This window comes from Anopheles coustani, chromosome 3 (genome assembly GCF_943734705.1).
Source record: "Anopheles coustani chromosome 3, idAnoCousDA_361_x.2, whole genome shotgun sequence".
In the NCBI taxonomy this organism is placed as follows: Eukaryota; Metazoa; Arthropoda; class Insecta; order Diptera; family Culicidae; genus Anopheles; species Anopheles coustani.
In genome coordinates, this window is record NC_071288.1 from 48397047 (window position 1) to 48419513 (window position 22467).

The 22467-nt window shown below is 44.8% G+C and overlaps 1 protein-coding gene across 1 annotated transcript in view; it reads right to left on the minus strand.

Annotated features, from left to right (window-relative positions):
* LOC131262222 (GTPase-activating Rap/Ran-GAP domain-like protein 3) overlaps positions 1-9714 on the minus strand; it is a 37956-nt gene extending 28242 nt beyond the window's left edge. The window contains exon 1 of the mRNA XM_058264180.1: positions 9086-9714. Within this exon, the coding sequence (XP_058120163.1) occupies positions 9086-9714 (629 nt within the window). The remainder of the gene's footprint in view (positions 1-9085) is intronic.
* Between the last annotated feature and the right edge of the window lie 12753 nt (positions 9715-22467).

Consider the following 22467-nt stretch of genomic DNA (forward strand, 5'->3'; position numbering starts at 1 on the left):
TATAAATGTTTCATACAGAAACTAAACTCACAATACTCTTCTCATCGTCATATATACTCAACAAATGTATATGAAGATCTAACAAACTGCAGCTAATTTTTAAAAAATTGTTTCGATAGAGGAAACGAGAAAGCTATTTGGAAAAAATTACATTTTATTTTCGCGTAATTTTCGTTTGCTAAACAAACGATCCTTGTTGTCCTATGGGGTGACTTTAGTTAAACAACGATGCGCTCCTTTGAACCCACAGCTTTGTTGATGAGGCAGGTTCGTGTCGGAATCATCTTAGTGGCTGCAACTGACACTTAGCGATTCAAAGATCCTGTTGCGGAAGTTTTATTTGTTGATTGCTGGAAGGCAATCTGTTAACAGCGCGCGGGAAATTCATCTCAATTAAAGTTTAATGGTGATTGTTTTGTTCAATTTAATCTGCTCAGGACACCAGGAGGAAAACAAATCTCTAGTTGGACGACACAATAAAAGATAGAAATAATTCATACCAATTAAATTGTGGCAGTTGCTGACACAAACCTTCTTTTCTGAAAACATCTTGGTTCGATGTACTTGACATGGTGTTATCAAATAAATAAGATAACACTGTACGAGCATCTGAAATTCGAACAACCTAGAAGTTAAAGGACCAGGAAATGTAATCTGCTCATGCTTCACAGTCCATATTCATACCAGTATTCTGCATGAGTAATTCATTCGGACTACTTCAACCAAGCACATAAACTATTCCCCAAACCAACCACCACCACTCGTCCAAAGTTGCAAACTCAAACTGCACCATGGCTAAAAGTAAGATCATAGCAATACTGTCGTTTCCAGCCTTTTGCGTTACATCTACGTGCACGAACAACCGGGCGCCTCCATCGGTCTTGGTTAAAGTGCAGTCGGATCCTTCCTTTGTACAATATTGCAAAGCCATCCTCGAACGGGAGTCGAGAGGTCGCGTTGCTTGAAGTTAACCGTTTTAACACGACCCGGGTAGGGGCTTTGCAATTGGTTCCGTTCGGAAACGCTCTTCCCGGCAAACGTTGGTCTGCGTCTGCGGGAGGAAAATCGTTTGCCATGAAACGTGAGCCGGCGCTTCTGCCAGCGACAGGTAGTATGATGAGCATTCAAAGATGTCCCGAGCAACCTTCTACAATGTCATACGATCGGCGCTGCTACAGCGGGGGCAATTGTTGTAAAGCCCACGTGATACACAATAGAGGGATGAACTTACGACGGCAAATAATGGTGCTAGAATCGCATCGCCACCGATGATGTAATGGAGGGTATCTGTACCATATGGGGTATGGTTGAAAGCGTTGTTATTGCATATCACTTACACGTTACGCATGGAGAAAAAGCATTCGATATGGTGTACAGTTGAACCATTTAAAAAAGGTCTAACGATTTATGTAATGCATGTAATTGCATTCTCAGTGATCACAATTGTTTGATAACGACAAACTATTTAAAATTGTACATTTGGTTTTTTTTAATCTTTTATACCAATTTTTGCAACAAATCATGTTAGTAGTTCTACCTTTTGCTTCAATATTATGGTACGGTGTAATATGAATAAAATACGATGTTTTAGAGCAGGGATGTCAAACATGCGGCCCGCGGGCCACATGCGGCCCGCAAGAACATTGGGTGCGGCCCGCGACCCCTTTGAAACAATACATCGAAAGTTTGGATCCTTGAGTATTGGCTTTCCTTTCAATAGCAAAATATTTAATGTAAATCGTTTCACGAACTGCGAATTGCAAGTGAACTGAACGATTGTCAATTTAAACAATTTCAATAAGAAAGTTATATGCAACTTTGATCCACATCACGCCGACATATAGCAGTTGACAACAGCAATGGTTTTACGCAGATTTTTCTAGACAAGTGGATAAATAGTGTTTATAGAAAACAAACGTGATGAACTACAAGACCATTCCAAACAAAATAACATATGTTGAGCAATAAGTTAGCTATTGTAATTATATACCTTTACTTTTCTAAAATCTTTACCGAAATACACAATAGTGTTGAACTGCAACATATATTTCAATAAACTTGATTTGAATTCGTTAAAATTTGGAAAACGATTGAGCGACAAACCCTCTCTTTTACACAAAATTAGTAGATTTTATAAGAAGAAATATAATATGAAAAAATGTGAAAATGTAAAACATGATTGTCTGTTAAGATAAAACCACATTGATAAGAACATATTTTTATCAATCCAATCAATTATATGGTTTGGCCCGCGAACCTATTTTGGGAGGAAATGCGGCCCGCGAATCTATTTTGGGAGGAAATGCGGCCCGCGAGGAGAAACGAGTTTGACATCACTGTTTTAGAGTATCAAGAAGGCACAATACTTTTTCTAGACTTTTCAGTTTCAGCTCATCGCCAGTGTTCTGATTTTACTTCCAGCATGTCGATCGAGTCTATCCTTTACCTCGCTCAACCGCTTGCTTCATGGTACCATCCAACGTGCATATTGATCAACCCAAACGCCAGCCGTCTGGTGCCGTAACATGCACACGGTGAATAGTATTTTACATGGACATGCGAAAGATTCTAGTCGCCCCGCGTCACGTACCATTACCCGACCCGAAAACCTCCGTTTCCCGCTCAGTCATGGATATTCGGCAAATGTTTTGCACACACGTAACGGAGAGGGTACTAAAAATAAATCTCAAGCTTGGTTGCACACTGTTCGACTGACTGTTCCTGTTTCCTTCGAAAATGTCCGAGACTGTGCTATCGATTAGGAGCCCGCTCCGTGTGGATCTAAAACTGCGGTAGGAAGCTTTTAAAGTTGCCCAAAAATATCTCCCCCGAGGGTTGGTACATTTTTCTTGCCTCGCTTTTCTTGTGCAGTTTTTCTCGCCACACGCCCGACCCGTTCGCCTGCAACATCCGGTACCAGGGACACGTCTAGAAAGTCTCCACGGACCTCGGTTTTTGTGTGTTGTTTCCCGGCTGTCAAAAAGTGACACAGAGCAGGGAGTATGGCACAGCGTTCGCCGAGGCACCGAAAAGAGTTTCAACAACCGCAGGTTAACGGCTTTTTTCGGCACAGTTTCGCAAATGTGTCCCCTCTTTAAAAGCACTCAATGCGGCATTGTGTAGCTCCACTTACGTCTGAATGAATGTTGATTAATTTAATATTCATAAAGACTTTTCGAAATGGTGTTGCTGCCGGTTCGCTAACGAAAATGCTGCCGGCGTTCGGTTAGAAAATGCATACACAACCATGACCATGAAAACGTTTTTACCTCCAACTAATCCTCCCGAGATGTATTGGTAAGCTTCAGCAAAATTTAATCGAATCTGATTTTGACACGTTTAGACAATGGCACTGCTTTCCAGGCAATTTCCCACCAGCACCCTTTCAATGTGGTTTTCAAAGCGTGTCGTTTAGTTTACGCTTGCCCTTTTTACGTGCGCCAACCCGGTTGAATGGTTGACGCCAGAACCAGCGGCCCTCCCGGAGATGGTTCCTATCTCAACGGTGAAGTGGTGATGTTAGCTGTGGTATTTTTCGTTTAGTGTTTTTTTTTTCTCTGCATCTCTCTCCTATCAAACATCCATTAGTGATCGGGTTTTGGCAGGCAGAAAACACGCTCACTCGAACCCGAAGCGACCCCAAACGGCAAAGTTTGGGGCAGAATTCAATGGCGACCCAACCACGTAAATGATGGTGAGATCAAAAACATAAAACAAGAAGAAAAAATCCTAACACCACGTTCATTGGGACAGCGCGTGTAGAAAAAGTTTCTTCAGCATCTTCACCTCAAGCGTTCACACGTGGCGCCTCCGGTTGAGCAAACACCGGCCCGAAGTGCATATTTTCCCTGGCACACCGGGTCACGCTGGAAGCGCCAAAAAACGTGGTAAAATAAAAGGGATTGGAACGAACCGAAATCGGGATCTCAAACATACGGACGCCTGGCCGATGCGTTGGAGGAGGTAATTAAAACTTTAACCCATCAAATGCCGAACCGGGTACGGGCTTTGCGCTAGATCCCGCTCAATGGAAAGCCACCGGGGGAAATGACTGTGGCTTCATCCACTTACACAGTCCGCGTAGGCAGTGTGTGTGTTTGTGCAGCAGCAAAAGGTAGGGGTCGATCTGGGATACGTTCGCACGGAGCGTTCACTTGGGCATAGTCGTCTTTGATGTAATGTGTATTTGATTTGACGATGTAATGTGCTTGTGGATGATATTGAGCGCCATTCCTTTTAAGGCGTCCTGTGGGATTGTTTCTTGCCGTCAGAATTGTGCAGACGTTTGTTTTTGGCCAACGAAAACGAACCGCACTAAAAATGTACATCTTGTTATTTTGATGTTGGAAAACTCACTCTATCTTAAATTAAAGATTTATGATCTGAAAAAAAAAATTTAGCGTGTGTCATGAGCAAATTGAAAACTCATGCATAGCTGTTAAGATACTTTAAGGAAGGGCACTCAAACGAAACATCGCCCCAATGCCATAGTGACGGTACCGGTATCGTAATGGTTTCTGCGAAACGAGTGTAATTTATTATTTTTCTTCTCCCACAGTTCACCCACAATTAGCGAGTGGGCATCAAATTGCTTCCCCTACTGTCAACAACACGTGACAAACGATCACGATCGATCGCGTTTACACGAGACCACACTTTCCCATTAACTAGGCCGTGACTGACATGTTTTTCCTATTTTTTTTTCTGGTCTTATCACCCACTAACGCTCGACACCGGAAGGTTCTGCCTGTTGGAACGGCATTTTAATATGTTTTGCAAACAGTCGCTATCATTTCGCGCTCACGTTCCGCTCGGTTTTGCTAATGGAAGAAAAATGGGACGAAGGCTCGAGAAAAATCAATCTTTGATCCACCAAGCGCGACACCGCAGCTCTGCGCACAGGTGTTAATTAATCCCATTCGCAAACAACTTGCTACATGCAATGTATCACCCGGGGTTTGCCTATCGGTATCGCCACCACCCGGGCAGATCGATGTGAACCGAGTAAGCCTCTTATCGCAAGGGCCCATCAGCGCGGTGTCGCAGTCTGACGCTGTAATTGGAGAAACACCGGAGCACTAGAAAAGCCTGGCCGACATCTGGAACCCGATAGGGCGGAGATGGAGAAAAAAGGGGATGAATAATTTCTTGCGCCATCTGCAAATCGATACACGCTACGGACAAACGGCAAGCATAGTTCTTAAATTACACCACACAGTCATCATGTACAACTGTTGATTAAATTATGCGCTTGTTAATTGAAATCCGTTCAGCATCCGTCTCGGACTGATTGCTTTGCCCTTCCGCGCCGCGGTGACTGGAGTGAATAAATTATTTTTCCTCCGTTACAGTGGACCAAAGCTTAACGTCGGAGAAAAACCCTTCAGCGAAGATAAAATTCCCAAAAGGACGTGGCCATTCGAATCGTTCATAATGTGGCCAAAATTATGTTACGCAGGTTTGATTATTACTTATTCAATACAGCTACCACTGCGGCACCATGAATGGTGCAGTTAGAATGTGGTTTCTTCCAACAAATTTTGCACGATTTTCTTGCCTCGTCCGTCCGGTGGAAATATATCGATCCTTAATTGGTGGGACTAGCAATCAGATAAAATTGTAAAAAGTGGTCGATAGGGAACTTTGACAATAATTCAGTTATTATGTTTCTTCCCCAGATTATACCGTCCCCATGGATTTTGCTAGTCTTTGTCCCCACTCACTCTTTTTAGCGATTTCATTAACTTTTCTCGTCAACTCTTTCGTTTAGAAACGGTTAAGAAACCGAGAAAGAATTTCAATTAGACTACAAATTTTAGTTAATACAAACAACATGAACACAAACATAAGAAGTTAAACACAATGCTGAGGAAAAGTTCCTATCCAACTCCATAAACCCTGCACCCAGGATGTGTACACAATAACAACGGGTGTGTCCCTTTTTGACACCACTCGTGATAAATTCCGCTAATACACGGGCATCCGTTGAAACATATTCGTATACATTGCTTCACTTATTCTTCTTCTTAAGAGACACTAAACTCACACCAATCATCGATTATACACCGCAATAGTAACGGAATTGGCACGAACCATACGCTAACAATGGGCGAGAAAACACCGAGAAAATAAAACGGATCGCCAAAACTGAACCGTACCGGTCGAAAGCTCGCGGGAAACTGACACGAAATACAATTTTCCGAAGCAAGCAGCCAGCCCGAAATGTACTCGCTCGAAGCATCCCGCCTGCGATGCGTCCCTTTGCCTCCTCGCCACGCGCGCACAGTTTTTCCTATCCTCCTTTTTCCCACCGAGCGCACAAAGCACAACACGTCACGGAAAGGCGGTTCGTAACGTCATCGATTACCGTCGGTGTCGGTTTGGGGCCACGACGGCGACAGGGGTAAGGGGTGAAAACACTAGTAAAAATACACACACAAAACAATAAACAAACAACAGCCAGGCAAAACATGAAGAAGCCGAACCAGTGCTGCCGGGTGGGGAAACGGGACGGAAAAGCGCATGGTCGTGACGGCGGGCAACAAACCGACAGGCGTAATACAGTGGCGTCTCCACTACATGCAAAGCAAAATGGGCGCGCACGACGCTCCGATGCGGGGCCTTTGTACCGCAAAGCGGGACGCATTCATTCATGCAGCCTTTCCTGCCAACAACATCGGTCGACGCTGCAACCGGAAACAGGTCGGAGCCGACGGGTTTCACTAAGACAGGCGCACCAACCGGTCGCCATGGTAAGCGTCGGTGAAGTGTAAACAAACTTTCGCTTCGCAAGTGTGGCCGCATGAACCAGCCGGAAAATGGGGAGCTGGAAATGTGCGAACACAGGGTGGAAAAGCTTACTACAAAAGCGTTTCGAAGTATTCTTATCACAGCGAGCTTTTTGGTATACTTGTGTGCAAGCCTTTGGGAGGAATGCTTTTTCCTGAATATTGTAGCTCATGCAGTCGGAAAAGCGTCGTCCTTGCTACGCCAGAAATATTTCCGACGTAACAAATATCTTCGCGATGATTTATTTCAAATAAACCTGTGATACTCAAGCAACTGAACAAGGCTTACCAGAACAGCAAACATATTTCAGCGCCTTACCTGCAAAGAAAACAAATTGTTATTAAATAATGTGCTACGTAAATGGTAATGTAAATCAAATGCAGTTAAAAGATAATTGTTTCTATGAAATAAAGAATTGTTAAGTTAAGTTGAAACTTGCAGTATGTATCAATGTTTAAACACACTGTGATCCAGGAATACCTCGTGAAAGATGCGCTCGATGGTTTTATAACTTAAAGTTTGCTTAGTGATTTTTTTTTTTTTTTTTTTTTTTTTGGATGAGGAGGAAATCTTCGATAGACAACCGGTCCCCGCCTGTCAAGGGTCCACGGTTAGTGCCGGATTTTTACCGGCCAAAACCCCCGACGTCTATTGGCCCCTGATTCCTCGCCTGGATCTAACCGGATGGCATTACTACAGGACTTGCTTAGTGATTAATTTATATTTAAATTCCTAGCTAGTTTTGTACCTCGTATTTAAATTCAATTTCCTAAATTTTACATTTACGTATGAACAATATGTTTCTTATTTTCCCAAAATTTCCCTAAACGTTAAATTAAATTAATATACAGAATAAACTCATAACAGTGCACGATCTTTCAGTGCATGAAAAACGGTAAAACATATTTATCTATCATGTGTTTCTCTTTCTATCAATTTATCACTGAAAAAAAAACAGGAAAACATCGAATTCAACGTTAAAAAGAAAACGTTTTTCGACTTGTGTGTATTGACAAACATGTTGGCATGAAAACACGCAAAGCATGAAATGCCAATTAAAAAGGAAAAATGATATTTCAATAGATTGGGTTCATCAACTGGACTGATTGGATTGAAGTAACTAATTAAACTAGCAGCGAGCAATTTCAACATCCAATATTTATATTTCGTTAGTCTAACGATGTCAACAAACACCGTTTTTCGCGAGGGTGAAGAGACGTATATTTTGGAGCTTGTTTGCGTCCGGAGTAAATATTCCCAGAAAAAGAAATTTAGCATCACGTTCCAATAATTCTATTTAATAGTTTCATCCATTTTTAGAAAAGATTCTCATATTTTCTCGCAAGTGCCCTCTATTTAACGGTGAACCCTCCCCAGTTTAATGAAATAAATCTGAACGTTTGTTAAACGTGTTCTCAACAAGCTGGCACGGCACTTAATGCCGCCTCGGAGAACTTTATACTACTGTCAGCATCGTGGCCTACATTCGGTGACAGCCCCTAACATTAACAGCGCCACCGGACACCCGTCATTACTTCACAGCGACGCGTCACGGCCCAAGAGAATGGGCCGCTGGAATGTGGTGTAACGCCGCACCAAAAGAAGAAGCGAAAAACAGCTTCAGCGGGAAAACGGAAAGCGAGTGGATGGGAAGAAACCTTCCGCCCTGCCACTCGCAAATCACACGATTCTGCTTTCCCATTTATCAGCCGCGATGATTAACGGATTCGCTGGTGTCCTTTTTGGAGGCGCACGCTGTCATCCAACACGTCAAACGCCCGGAGTGGACAGGGACGATGACAAGAAGAAACGAAAAAATAAAATTTGTGTGCGTAAAAGCGACACGAAACTTTATCCCGTGCGTTGGAAAAAAAAGCTTGTTCGAATGGAATGACATTTATCAATCTATGGGTCGCTAGTTGCTTTTTCCTCCCCCAATGACACAACATCATTTGGTCGAGGAGGAAAATATCCCATCCCACATACGATTTTTTCCGATCTAACAATTTGAAAATTATGGTATCAGAGGCTCTTGCAGAGAAATTGGAAATGAATTTTCAACAACGGTGCTTAAATCAGTTTGATGACTAACGGTGAGCAATAAATTTAAGCATTTTGTCACCGATACCGGAAATCACAATTCGATACCACCATCTAGTTCCGTCGCCTCCCCGTGCTCCGGACGCGTGTAGGTCATTAAATACACATTTGAAATATGCCGCAAGTCCTATCCCTTCCCACTAAATCACGTTTGTTCCTTCTTTCTATGCGATATCATTTGTCACGTTTGGCTCACCTCTGACCGGAAGCGTTTTCATTCCAACGCTCCACGGAAATGCTGCTACTGCGGGATCGAAAGCGTTCCTTCTGAAGCTGCCTCAGCTGCCGCAGCTCGTCCCGGAAGGCAATGAGAGGATCGTGCGTGTCCGCCGGCTCGTGGCCACCGTCCTCGGTTGGCGTGGGCTCCGCAATATGTGCCTGAGGCCGTGCGGTACATCCGTCGACGTTTTTCCGGCGCGACCCAAACGAAGATCCACCGGCGGGCGATCCCTTCACGTTGGCCGTCGGCACCTCCGGTGCATAGAACAGCGCCGTCGAGGAGGACGATTTCGGTCCGACGGAGAGGAAAATCTTTTTCGACTTTACAAACTTGGGCGACGAGGCGAGCAACCGGTCGCCGAAGCTTTGCGTGCGGAAAAACTTGGGCGAGTGCGGTGAGGAGGTGCCACCGGGGGCCGCCAGATGCGACGACCCTTTGGCACTGGCCGGTGACGGTTCACGGTCGGTGCGCTGAAGCTGTTGCTCGTCGAAGCTTCCGGTCCGCAGGGCAACACTCTTCCGTCGGGCCGATAAGTTCGCCCCGAAGCCTCCCCCGGCCGCGACCGGATTCGCTCCTTTGGCGGGCTTAGACGGACGGCTCGCCATACCGCTGGCAATCGTGGTAGCTTACCGGTTTGCTCCGCCGGAACATAGGTGCACTCAAGCGCCCTTTCAAGAGCCAGAAAAGGTCTCGTTTTAATGCGAATATAATCGAGGCACTCGGGAATCGATATTGATTCACCAGCGAAAGGTGTAGCGCAAGCACCGGAAAACCCGGATTTCGTCCCACCGAAAAGCACGGCACACGCGACAACACTTCCGGCCAACGGTTGGCTCGCTAGTGCCAACCTTCTAGCACGACCACTCAGCGACCGGGATTTCCCATGCTCGAACGCCCTACCAGACGAACTGTAAATAATCGCGCACGTACATACACCGGCACTTTGGCTTCCTAGTACCCGGCGGGACGAATCCTGGGAAGATCCAGTCAACGCCAGGCGAACGAACTACCTAACTTAACAAACAATCCACCGACACACCCTTCTCCGACCCGCACCACCAAAGCTCGCGTGTGTTTGATAATGAACAACTTTATAGATCCATCAAGCACTTCTCGATAAACCATTTTGTCTTCTTTATCTTCGGCGCGATGTTGCATCCATTGTGTCCTCTTTCTCGCAACACACTTCCGCCCGCGATGGAGGAGGATTTTACCACTCCGCAAAGCTGCTTACTTTTCATTATCCTCCAGCGTGTGTATGTCGTGCACGGGAGTTTTTGTTACTGTAACTAAGGTTTGTTTCATCACTGAAAACGATTTATTTTCTCTGCCACTTCCCTTGCTTCTTCCGCCGTTCGCTAGAACGGTGATCGATTCCGCCGGCCCTGTCTCATAGCCACCGACTCGTTTATTGATGGTCTGGTTTATGTGACATACAGCGCGCAGCATCCGGGCCTGCGAGGAGTTTCCGCAAGGATTTTGCCGCCGGTCGATTGCGGCGTGAGAGAATTTTCCCGAGTAGAGGAACCAATGGGAAACTTTGTCACGATAGGAAGCACCAACCCGCGCCCAACAGTGCGGTTTTATGACGCCCCGAGACTCGGGCCGGTCCATCCCATCGAGAAATGATTATTGTTTCCGTCGTTTCATCAAAATTGATGAGATGCTTAGCGTGTAATAAAACCGCGCAATCATCGTGCAGCCATAAAAATGTGCTCAATCTGAGCCTGTCAGTAGTTGGCGGTTGGCGGAAGTGTCCTTTGTCCTTCGACGGAAATAAAAACCGGTGAAGTTGGTGGGTAAAGTTGGCTGCATTAAAAACCAAAGTGCATTCGAGTGATGCGTTTTTCGTTGTCAACGACGCTCAAAAGTGGCTAACTTGTCTAGACGTGACTTGAGGGTGTAATAAAAATGTGAGTTTGTATATTGAATGGAATCCAGAAGGATAGCCAAACCGTTTGGATTATGATTCTTTACCCTTTCCAAAAAATATTACACTATACTTGGCTATTTTGTTTTCATGTCATAATGATCTTTAAAATTAAGTTTCAGTTATTGGATTTTCTGTGAATCGTTCATCAACTATAAGAAATCATTACTTAAGTTAAATTACAAAAAAAATGTAATAGAAAAAATTGTCATATTATACCCAAATCTCTTTTATGATTCGTCAAGTAAAATGGTGAGTACTTTTATGTTTAAAAATTTACTATTTGAATTATTTATTCCGATTCACAGCTGAAATTCCGTTACAAATGAATTATGTATGATTCAGTTTTGTTTTTATTTGTGTAATGCCAATCTGTACCGAGAGATAAATTTCAGTTACAGATAATACTCTTTATTTCGTTTCAAGTCACGTAAAGCAATTAGATTAAGTATCTCTTGAAATATTAGTTTACCGACTTCAAGTATCAGTATTTTTCCATTTTCCCTTTTTTCTTAGCAAATCGTGTTTGGATAGTAGAACGATTTACTCGTACTTGTACATCGTTGAGCCCTTAGTTTTTCATCGATTACATAACCCAAAACCAACACTAAGAAATGTAGAATCATAAAATTCCATTTGACAATCGTTCGCGCCAGCTGGGTAATTATTGATTTAGCCTCAAGTGTAGCACGTTCTGAAAATAAAACCAGAACATCACGCTTCCAGTACAGCTTCTTCGCGCGAACAAACACTTCCACATAGAATCGATTTCCTTGGAACGCCGTATTAGTGGTAGGGATTATAGGATTAAGCAAATACCAATGGACCGAGTGTTGGGAAAAAAACGGTATAAGTGAAAAAATCAACACTTGAAATAACTGTTAGCACACGGAAACCTTGAAGACAAACACACACACACAACAAAACACAACCACCGTACACAATGTGAACTGGATGCTGATTTTGAGAATCATGTAATACCGGAAGGAAAATCGGTTCACCGTTTGTCAATCCGACCGGAAGTCTCTTTCGAGATTGGGAGAAGCGACGCACCAGGATTAAGTTTATTTTCCCATCTTAATTTTTCCACGCTTCCTTCTCGCCGAGCTCCGGGCAGCTAGGGTTGGCCAGGATTCCGTCAAAAAATCGCTCCTGCCTGCAGGGCCGACTGCAACCGACTGTGGCTTCAGCCGTGCGGCTTGCGATGGCCACACGACGAGCGACATCGACCACGAGGCAACACGAGAGCTCTCAGGTTGATCTATTTGCTTTTCCCACGGGACGCCTGGACGCGGGGCGGTCGGTAGCGAATTCGGTCCTTCCTCTTTCAACACATACACACCCACACGCTCATCTCGCTGGGCCCTTGTGCACCGAGGCTGCCACTGTTGCTGTCCTGTTGCGCTACGGCCCGTTCGCACACGTACACGAGGACAGCGGCGATCGACGGAATACACAAAACAAAAAACACAATCCAAATGGGAAAGGATCAAAATCCGGCCACACGATGCCGACCCGGCTGGCCATATCATCCTTTCCCGGAATGGCGACAATGTGTTCTCCATCCACTGACCGGAACGCCCGTGGGTGGGTGGGTGGATATACCGGGTGGGAAGGGTATTTCTTTCCTGCTTTGCGTCCTCCCAAACCCCTGACGTCCGTTGCTTTCCTTTCGTCGATTTTTTTGCTTCCCGTTTTCTCCCAGCTTCACGCGCGGGAGGGTGAATCGAGCCGTGATTTCAGCAGCACCGTGCACACTAACGAGACATTTTACGATTCGAAGCGGCATGAGCAGCGGCCGTTCTCACTAATCGGTCTGCGAAGCGGGGCCCCGCTTTCAACCCCGTTTGCAATGGTTTGTTTAACTTCCGGTAATTGGTCTCATTTACAAGGGACCCCGTTATGTCCGCAGCCCCCGTGCTGTGTGTCCCGGTTTTGCTTTTCCTTTTCACCGACGACGAGTTGCTCATAAACTAACCTCGTGAAGAGTCTCCTGCAACCGTTTGATTCGACTGTCATTTGCGATAAAGCACACAATGGAGATAGTTTAATGAGATGCTGCGCAAAAAGTAGGTTAATTGTTTGGATAAAATATTTGAAATTAAAATGGGCCTTGTGGCGGCATTTTAATTTGCAGAGGTAACAGTTGTTGGATAACAAACTCTACTGTTGCAAATTTTTGCAACGTAATTTTTATGAGCGCAATGAAAATAAATGCCTCGGTAAATTGTCAACCAACCTAGGATTGGTTCATCACAGCTTCCGACGTGTTTATTTTTCTTTGCGTTTTTCAATTTCTTCCCTTCACTCTCTCCCACTCTCTGTCTCTCACGACTTCTTCTGCTTCCACTGTAGTACATTTTTCACTGTCGATTTTCCAAGTCACCGATCCCGCATCCGACCTTGCCTCACAAATCTGAGCTTAAGCCCTTTTATTTCCCTCCCCCCGACCACGTTAGACAACACGACCACACGACGACGAACGACGACGACGGCGACGACTACCACCAACATCCGGCTCGCGATGCTGGATCCGCGCAAAGTATCGCGAAAGGAGCAAGAATCCGAGAGCATATTTTTATCGCCCCATTGCCATATGCGCGAGCTGCCGGCGTTATTATTATTATGCTCGCCTTCGGCCGCGCCACAGGTCCGCTTTCATGGCATGGCGTTAGTTTCTTCATTTTTCCCAGCGTTTGTTTCTCTTTTCGCCTGTCCTTCATTCTTTCTTGTTGCTTCTCGGAAGCTATCTTGTGCAGAAGTTTTCTGCGACCCGAGTCCGGCCGGTTGAGTGATGGGCAGCGGGGATGGCATGCCCGTATAACCGCCATGATGATGCCACCCGTTTGCGGCCTTCGGATTACCGGACCGGGGGAAGGATGCGGAACGGGGACCGATGTCAGTGTGCCCGACATCGACACCGATGGCATTCCGTTGTCAGACGTCGGACCGCCTTGACGTGTGTCGCAGAGCGAGTTTCAATCGGTGCTCGAATGTCAAGCTGCCCACTGCTCCGCCGCATTGTCCATTAAGGCTAATCTGCATCCCAGAAGCCGGTGAGACGCGTTAGCGTTTCTTTCCCTTTTTTTTGCGACTTCGTTGCGAACGACCCGGCAGGTAGTGGCAGGACAATTATCTCCTTCCCGCCTCTTCCACTTCCATTCTGCTGCATTCAACAGTAGGACGCTAGATGGAACGAATGTCCGTCACCAGGGTTGCACACGGAACCAATCTCTGGCCGCACTAACGATGATCGGCAGGTGGTCTAACGTGCGAGGGAAAAATGTCGTCATTGCTACCATCGTTGGGACAAAGCTGCTCTACTTGGGGAAAAATAAACACACACACCGTCATCTGTGGAAGCTGGAAAAGGTCTTAGTGCCACTATCAGTACTTTGTTACGACGTTTAGATCCTATTGTTGTCACTCATAGAAAAGAGTTCTCCAACGGTGTTTTGTTTTGCTTATTTACATTTAAGGACATTCTCGAATAATACGCAACGAGAACAGTTTTTACATCCTGGTCACTTGGTACATGTGTATTGTCCTAGTTAATAGTATTTAAACACCAAATTGTCCACCAAAACTAGTCTTATTTATGTGCAAATATTGAACGGTGTGAGCAAATTGACAGTACAAGTTATTCAAACAACATTTCTTCCAACATCTTTATGGCGAAAGAGTTACTTAACTTGCCAAACACATTGTGCTTAAAATTTGATGTGATATACCGATGCCAAAATAAGTTACAATGTATTTGTTACAATGATTGCTGTATGGTTTTCATCAGAGCATCAAGATCAATCGTTTCGTTTGAAGATTATACCTCATTTGTGAATTGATTAAATAACAAAATACATTGAATTACAACCAGACCCTGCGTAAAGCATTCTTTAACTTTGTCAGAATACAATATCACTTCAAATGGAACCGCATGGCACTTCCTCAAACTGGGCGAGTTGTGTAAACTAATTAATTATGCCATTTCCCAGCTGGCACGTCCTTGTTTCGAATGGCCAGCCGTCTCTACGCTACCTGTCCCGGATCTGAGCGCACTAACTTTATAAATCATGCAAATCAAAAAGTTTTCAATTCTGCTTGAGTCCACCTCGCCTAATCACTTTCGAGTCAGCTCAACAGCTACGATTTGGCAAGGGTTTTTGGGGTCAAATCGAGTGAAATTATCCTAATTACTTTGGAAGTTCCTCACTCAATCTTCCGGACAGTGCTGAGGCGAGATTTGAGGAACGTCTGTCGCTACAACTGGCAACCGACTCAGAAAATGCTCGTAAGATGTCCAATTGTTGAGGAGCGAGGACTGAAGGAAAAAGTTAGGCTCATCATGAAACCGAACAAGAACCGGAGCATCGGAACAACGAAGCGAAAAAGAAACGATCGGTAACATTCCATACCATTTGCTAACAGGAACTTCAAAGTTCCTCCGCAAACGGTAGAGAATTCCCTCCGGGGCCGGTGTATCGTTTCGCATTCACGATACAGTTCAGCGAACTCACAGGGAGCTTGAGTCCAACACGGCAAAACTTGTTGATATATGCCACACTCGTGAATTGTCTCGCTTCCCTTCCTCAGAGCTTTGTGCGATCGAAGAAAGTTTATTCAAGCAAGTGAAGGAGGTATAAGAAGCTGGGAATATGTGTTCGTGCGAAAGAGCGAGTGTTTGCAGAAAGAAAGAAAAAAATATCTTCAACTTCCGACACATGGTTTTCCATCAACGGATTTACCCTGGATGAGGATGGCAATCTTCCCGGGAGCCATCCGAAAGACGCCAACGGTGGAGATATCCTTTCGTTTCCCTGTCACAACCGTCACGCCACCGACGCCATAAGCCTGTTTGTAAAACCCGGTCGCTTGAATCGGTATGCTCGAGCGTCGCAGCGTAGATCCCGGCCTTTCCCGGCACAATGGAACTTTCACTCAAACCGTATAGAAACCCGTTCGCTTTCCGACATTTTCCGGGCCAAAGGTGTGGTGTCGGCCTTGCTTGGTGTAGACCCGATCCATCCCTTCCTTTCACCCACCGTGGCGACCGTGAGCTTTCACTCCGTGACCCTGAGCTTATTTACTTTAATTGTTTCTGTTCACTTTTATCGCCCGGGCTTGCCGGTCGAGCAACCGGTGCCCGGCTTTGGGCTTCCGCCGAACGACGAACGTTCGGAAGTCCCTCGCAAGTACATAAATCACACCGCTGCTCGGGAGGTATTTTCCATTAGTGTTCGAAACAGAGGATTCCGCTTTAACGGCTCTTTTCCAAATCTCCAGACAATACGGTCGTTCCTCAATTCGATCGTGCGTTCGTTCGTTCGCTCGTTTGGATGCCCACTTTAGCCATTTCAGTATAACCTCAGCGTTTCGGGACTGGCGGAGAGCATTCGGTGGAATCAATAGAACAAACAACGGTCCCAGTCCCCTGTCGTCCCGAATAATTTCACCATTCCGTCGCCATCGACCTAGTTTAGAGCTTGACAGGAAATCTAATTTAGCCGTTTTCACAACCAATTTACGGAAAGCTGCTCCGGAAAAATTACTAACCTGGCGATGGGTAGCTGCGGATGGTGTGGAACGGTGCTGGAACTGATCTACGGACGCCATTTAGAAAACCCAGACTACGCAAACGGGATTTAAGCTAACACTACCTCTGGCTGGAGTTTGAACTTTGTTCTCGGGTCAAAATTATGGTTTTATTATAAACATATGAATATTGGGTAGGTTTCTTTCCTAAAGTAAACAAACTGTTTAATCAATAACCATATAAGTTCATTTTAGTGTTCAAAATAGGACATAATAATATTTGATTATAAGAAACCTCGGGGGTCCGCGACAGCCGAGCGGTAGCGCCGGTTAGAACATCGGCCCATGAGCGCCGAGGCTCACCACCTCGACGGCGTGGGTTCGAATCCCAACCGAGACCGGACCCTGCCCTGTACGAGAGGACTGACTATCCACGTACAACAGGGAAACAAGTCTCGTAAGCCCTTAACGGGCAGGCATGACCAAGAGGTCGTTACGCCAAGAAGAAGAAGAAGAAGAAACCTCTAGGATATAATTGATAGAAAAATATCTCTAAGACTAACAAAATAGTGAAGTATTCTACATAATAAAAAAACAAACACTTACTTATGTTGATTTTTATGTTCAAACTAAATCCGCTTACCTGAAAAGATATAGAAGAATGAAGATTGTTTAACAAATTTACATTACAAAAAGTATCATGTAAAAATGGTCCACTAAGCCGTCAAAAAGCTCATTGCTCACTCGCTACCGAATTGAAAAATGACTATTTTTCCAGCCAATAATGCACCTTTTCCCATATTAACAATGTTTGCGGGGAATAAATTCACCCCAATCTACAGCCCCGAACAAATCGAATCAATGACCCCAAACGGTACCTTACTTCCCGGGAGAAAGGTACCGTTATTTTTTTTTTCTTGTTTCGATACACCACTTTTTTTTCGATCGGCCATCATTTACCGGGATTTTCCACATCCTACTTCCTGCGTTGGTTTGCACGGTTTCCGTTTGGGGAAAAAATGTAGGTACACATTGGAGTCAAATATCGCGACGGATGCAGACTTTCGGTGAGATTGAAACCATACCGAACCGTTGGTTGGTTCGATGGTTTGGAGCGATCGATTCATCACCTTCCGGTAACTGAAGCGCACGGTTTCCGGTTGGTTAAAATCGATACGAACTCCACCGGTACTCCGCTATCCGATCTCCCTTCGCGCACGTCCCGCAACGGAAGATACACGAAAAACCACCTGAACTTATGATTGGATGGATTCGGTGTTTGGTCGCGAGTAAACAAAATTGTTACAAAAATAAACTTGCAGAAAAAAGGCCCAGCGATCCCTCGATGATGGCGAGCTTCACTTGGAGGATGTATCGTTGGCTAAATTGTAGCATCGGATCATCGCACCCGTCGGCAATCGGGGCGCCTTAGTACACTCTGGCGGTGAATTGAACGTTGATGATTGATTTATGGGCTCGTAATAGGAAATGAATTAGATTAATCACTTCTTCGCCTAATGGAATGCTGCTTTTTTTTATTTCTCCTACCCATCACTTACTGAGTGTCACCGAAACGGTGCGAGCCCAGCGTTTGTCGCCGGTTTGATTAATTATGCGCCATTTGTAACACAGGCGTTACTTACAGAAATGGATTAAGTATCACGTCTTACGGCATGATGACTTGATTTAAGATCCACACTCACGTATGGAGAATCTTGCACACAAAATGGAAGTAAAAGAGATAGTCTATTGCAGCTTCCATGCGAAGTAACATATTTATTTTCTTAATTTTCTATTCAAGAGGTTCCTGGTGTTAATATGATACTGTTCATACCGTTTCCTTTTCGTGCAACCACATTATCTTGTTGATGAGAAACTCTCCGAGTCCAATTGAAGTTTTTTTTCTTAGGTTCTTAGGAGTTCTAGGAGTGAAAATGTCAACTCTATAAAATAACACGGTAGGAAAACTTAGTTTAGCGCGCCAAAAATAGGGTAAACATCATACTAAAACTAGGTACGACCAGTATAGAGTATATAGTAGCAAAACGGTCGCTCACAATTGATAGTCTTCATAACACATTCAACCTTACAGCACATTTTGGGGTACAGAACGAGCGAGAGATACCATAAAGCTTAATCCCTAACCTGAGTACGTTAAAAAAAGCGGATTATTCTCATATTAATTATTAATATCCTCTCCAGACGCTGACCGTATACCTCGTTAGAAACGTCTCAAAATTGGAATTAATCTACCGGAAGTACATACAAGAAAGGTTTACCAAGGGAACCTCTCCCTTTTTTCATGTTGGATAAGCATGGCACTTTCGGGCAGTATGTTTTTTTTACAATTACCTTTCTTAGTTTCCTTTCAGCATAGAAAACTGTTTCAGAGATAAGCTTTTTCAAAATGAATGAATTTTTAAAGTGTAAACCATCTATCTACTAGCGGCCCGGACCGTGATGAAAGCTTGTTTATGAAAGCTTTCAACGGGATAAGGTGCACAAACCAGTAGGGGCAAGTGGAACGGCAAGTGGAATATATGCATGAAATTTGTTAGATCATTTTCATACCGTTCTAAGTGGCCCCGAGGCTGGAAAAATTCTTGACGGAGGCTTATATCAATAATGTAACGATCCACCAGGGACTGTTCAACCTTTCAGGAAGAGCAACATTGGAAGTAAGAGCGACAGCATTGGAAGTAATAATTTCAACAATCAGTCAGCTGTCGGGTTAACAAAGCGTAATCTCCTTTCGAGACATTCGTCAAAGTTTTAGTGAATTTTTTAGATAACTTGAACGAAACTATTTAAACCATCACATAAGAAAACATTACATATTTAAATTTCCGAAAGTTTTCTACATTACTTTTTAAAAGTCTACAAATGATCCTTTAGTGTTGAGTAGGAAGAATGATATTCTTTACCTTAACAGAAAGTTAATTCATGCATTCTAACTATGCACAACCGTTTAAAAGATACTCCTCTGCAATATACACTACGCTGATGCTGCTTGCTCACCAAGGCAGCTCACAAGAAAGTGCCAACTATTCATCGAAGCGGTATAATGGAAAAGGTGCCCGCTTACCCTTGCATGGGAGGGTAGGAAATGGAAAAAAAACTTTGTTAACATACAGAATCTTCAGCTGATGGAAATTGCTTAGAGAAGATGGTGGAGCAATCTCTCAACTTCGTTTCTCCTAGCGCTTGTGTTCGGTTTGTCGTTCAGTGGCAGCGGGTTTGGAAATTCAATATATGTAAAATGGTACCTCGACTTTGGCGATCGTCCTGCACAACATTACTTCAATATCCGTGAGTCCTTCCCATCGTTTGTTGCTCCAGTCCATAGTGGCGATAGCGAATGCAACCGAGGGTCGCAGAGCAAATTGTATCCGAGCGCGTTCTTTTTTCATGCTTGCCGGCAGAGGTGTTTTACATTGCAATTTATTTGTTGTTATGTTGCCGTGCTCCGTTCAATCTATTCGAGTGCAATTCGATTCGAATCACGGATAATCTGGACTTACGTTCGTGCCCGGTTCAGCCAGCTGGGTGCTGTGTCCCTTGCACGTGACCCATGCACAAGGGACGTCCAAGATTATGCGAAATGTTCATTTGTATGCTAATTAGTATTTTACATTTCATCGTGCCAATTTAATTCTCTTTGATGTTGCGAAGTGCGACTATGTGTTCCGCCATTGTTTGTCGCTTGACGGTTCAACACTTGCGCTGACAGTTATTGATCGCCGAGTGGTTTATGCAAAAACCTTTAAGAGACTGTGCATGTTTTTCAAATCATTAAACAGATGGAAAAGAAAAACTCATAATAGCATAACTGACGCTGCGAAGGTTAAGTTGAAATTTACTAATTTTGATCCATTCTGCCATCCAACACTCACACACTTGGGTCGTTAAAGCTACCACAAAATCGAATTCCCTCACAGTTCGCCAAGCCACGTTATGCATTTTAATGATGTTAATGCTTCGGCCGTAAATTAATTATGAGCTGCTCCTCCTCGCTCAGTGTTTCCACTCCCTGCATACGTCATACGTACGTGTGCTTTGTTTGGAAGCGAACTCCGAACGGTTCTGCAAAATCCTTTATCCAGTAAAGTTTGATTACCATTTTCGTTCGTGAGAGCCTTTAATCTTGTGACATTTTCCGCAACCCATTTTCTACTCCTTTCCAGTTTGCTGAACCGTTACCACTGCAGCGCTACATTCAAAAGCCACTTGGTAAACTAACACAAACAAAGGTAAGCAACGCACGTAACGGATGCACTCACGGTTTTCGCGCGCGCATATTGCGTGGTAAACGGCACGGAAGCGTAAAATGGCCCTTTGCCCAAAGTTGCGCCAAAGCCTCCATCCTTTGGTCTATTTTGTGGCTTGTAGGTTTTATACCGTGCATGCAGGAAGCGAACACCCATTTTGGTACGCACTGGTGTGCGATGTTTTCTTCCTCGCGTACGATGTAAAGTTGCCACCACTTTGCCAGTATACAATATACATTTTCCATAAGGTTTTCAAAACCTCAAAGGTTTTCGGGTACGGAAACCGGTTGCTCACCTTTGCGTCCCGGATGCGCCCGTATGTGTGTCGAGTGTTTCACGGATGAGCTGAACCGAACTGAGCCGCCCTCTTCGCTGCCAAATGTCTTCTCCCTCGACCCTCCTCAAACCGCATCCCTGCTCTTCATCACCGTAGCTCGTACAACATAAACTTTCCACGGTTCGATTTAATCCTACATCGTGCTAGGCGTACGCCAGAAATTGCCACAGCTTCCCGCTACCACATGGCTTCCAACTCAAAATGTAAAGATACGCTTACGGGCCAGCTAACGTATGCCATGGGTTCGGCTAGCAAAAAACCTACCCCACTGTAAGACGCAACGCCCGACTAGGACCGTTAATTTTAACCTCATCTATCGCATCGCGTTCGTACTCGGCCACTTCTTACGACACGAGCGATCCGCTTTATCGGCGAGGCGAAATTTCGAGGATCAAAAATTAACACTTCATTTTAAGTGGCACGAAGGCAGACCCTGGAGGGAAAGCCTTGGATCGTGAGAATGTCTACCGGCCCTCTCCGACAGAAGCGTAAATAGGCTACACACTCGTTAGCTGCTGGCCGGGCGTGATAAGAGGGCGAAATCGTTGGCTCGTAAAATGCCACATCACAGCGCTGCGGCTGCAAATGGATGTGGATTGGGAAGGGACCGTAATTTACCGCAGATGTCTGCAAAGAAGGATGTTGCGTTCGGAACGCGCTTCATCAACACTTACAAATTTCCACAAAACCCCAGAAACCATCAACAATATTGCTTTATACGGCTCCTGGTTGCTTGAGTTTTCGAACAAAAGTGAAGGAACAGCGTCATTTATGTGTGAGAGAAACCATACCCATACACTGTTGTAATGTAAGATAAAACTTTTAAGGAGTGTAACGACGTGGAATTGTCCGATCAAGCGCGAAGGTAGCTTGACCGTGTGCGTTGGTCGTCTCCAACGCGAACACCTTTTAATGCGCTCGACTCCTTCGGCTTTAGTATCAACGTGTTCGGTCCGGGCCGTGACTATGCCGACACCGGAGAAAACAACGTGTGATACTAAAACCTTGACTTGACGATAACCGAGAATTCGGTCCGCGACGTGACTACGCCGCCAACGGAGAGAGATTCTGGCGAATTATCGTTAAGTCTTTCGGATAGGGTTAGGAAGTTGGCTTTCGGTACGATCGGTCCGCGCCGTGACTACGCCGACAACGGAGAAATCGTAACCGGATTGGGATGGGACTCGCGGATTTTTCGGGAGTTTGGTCCGTGCCGTGACTACGCCGACGCCGGAGGGGACGCTCTCGAAATTTCCTAAGCCCTTGGGTAAGGAGGGAATTGAACTTGTGGATT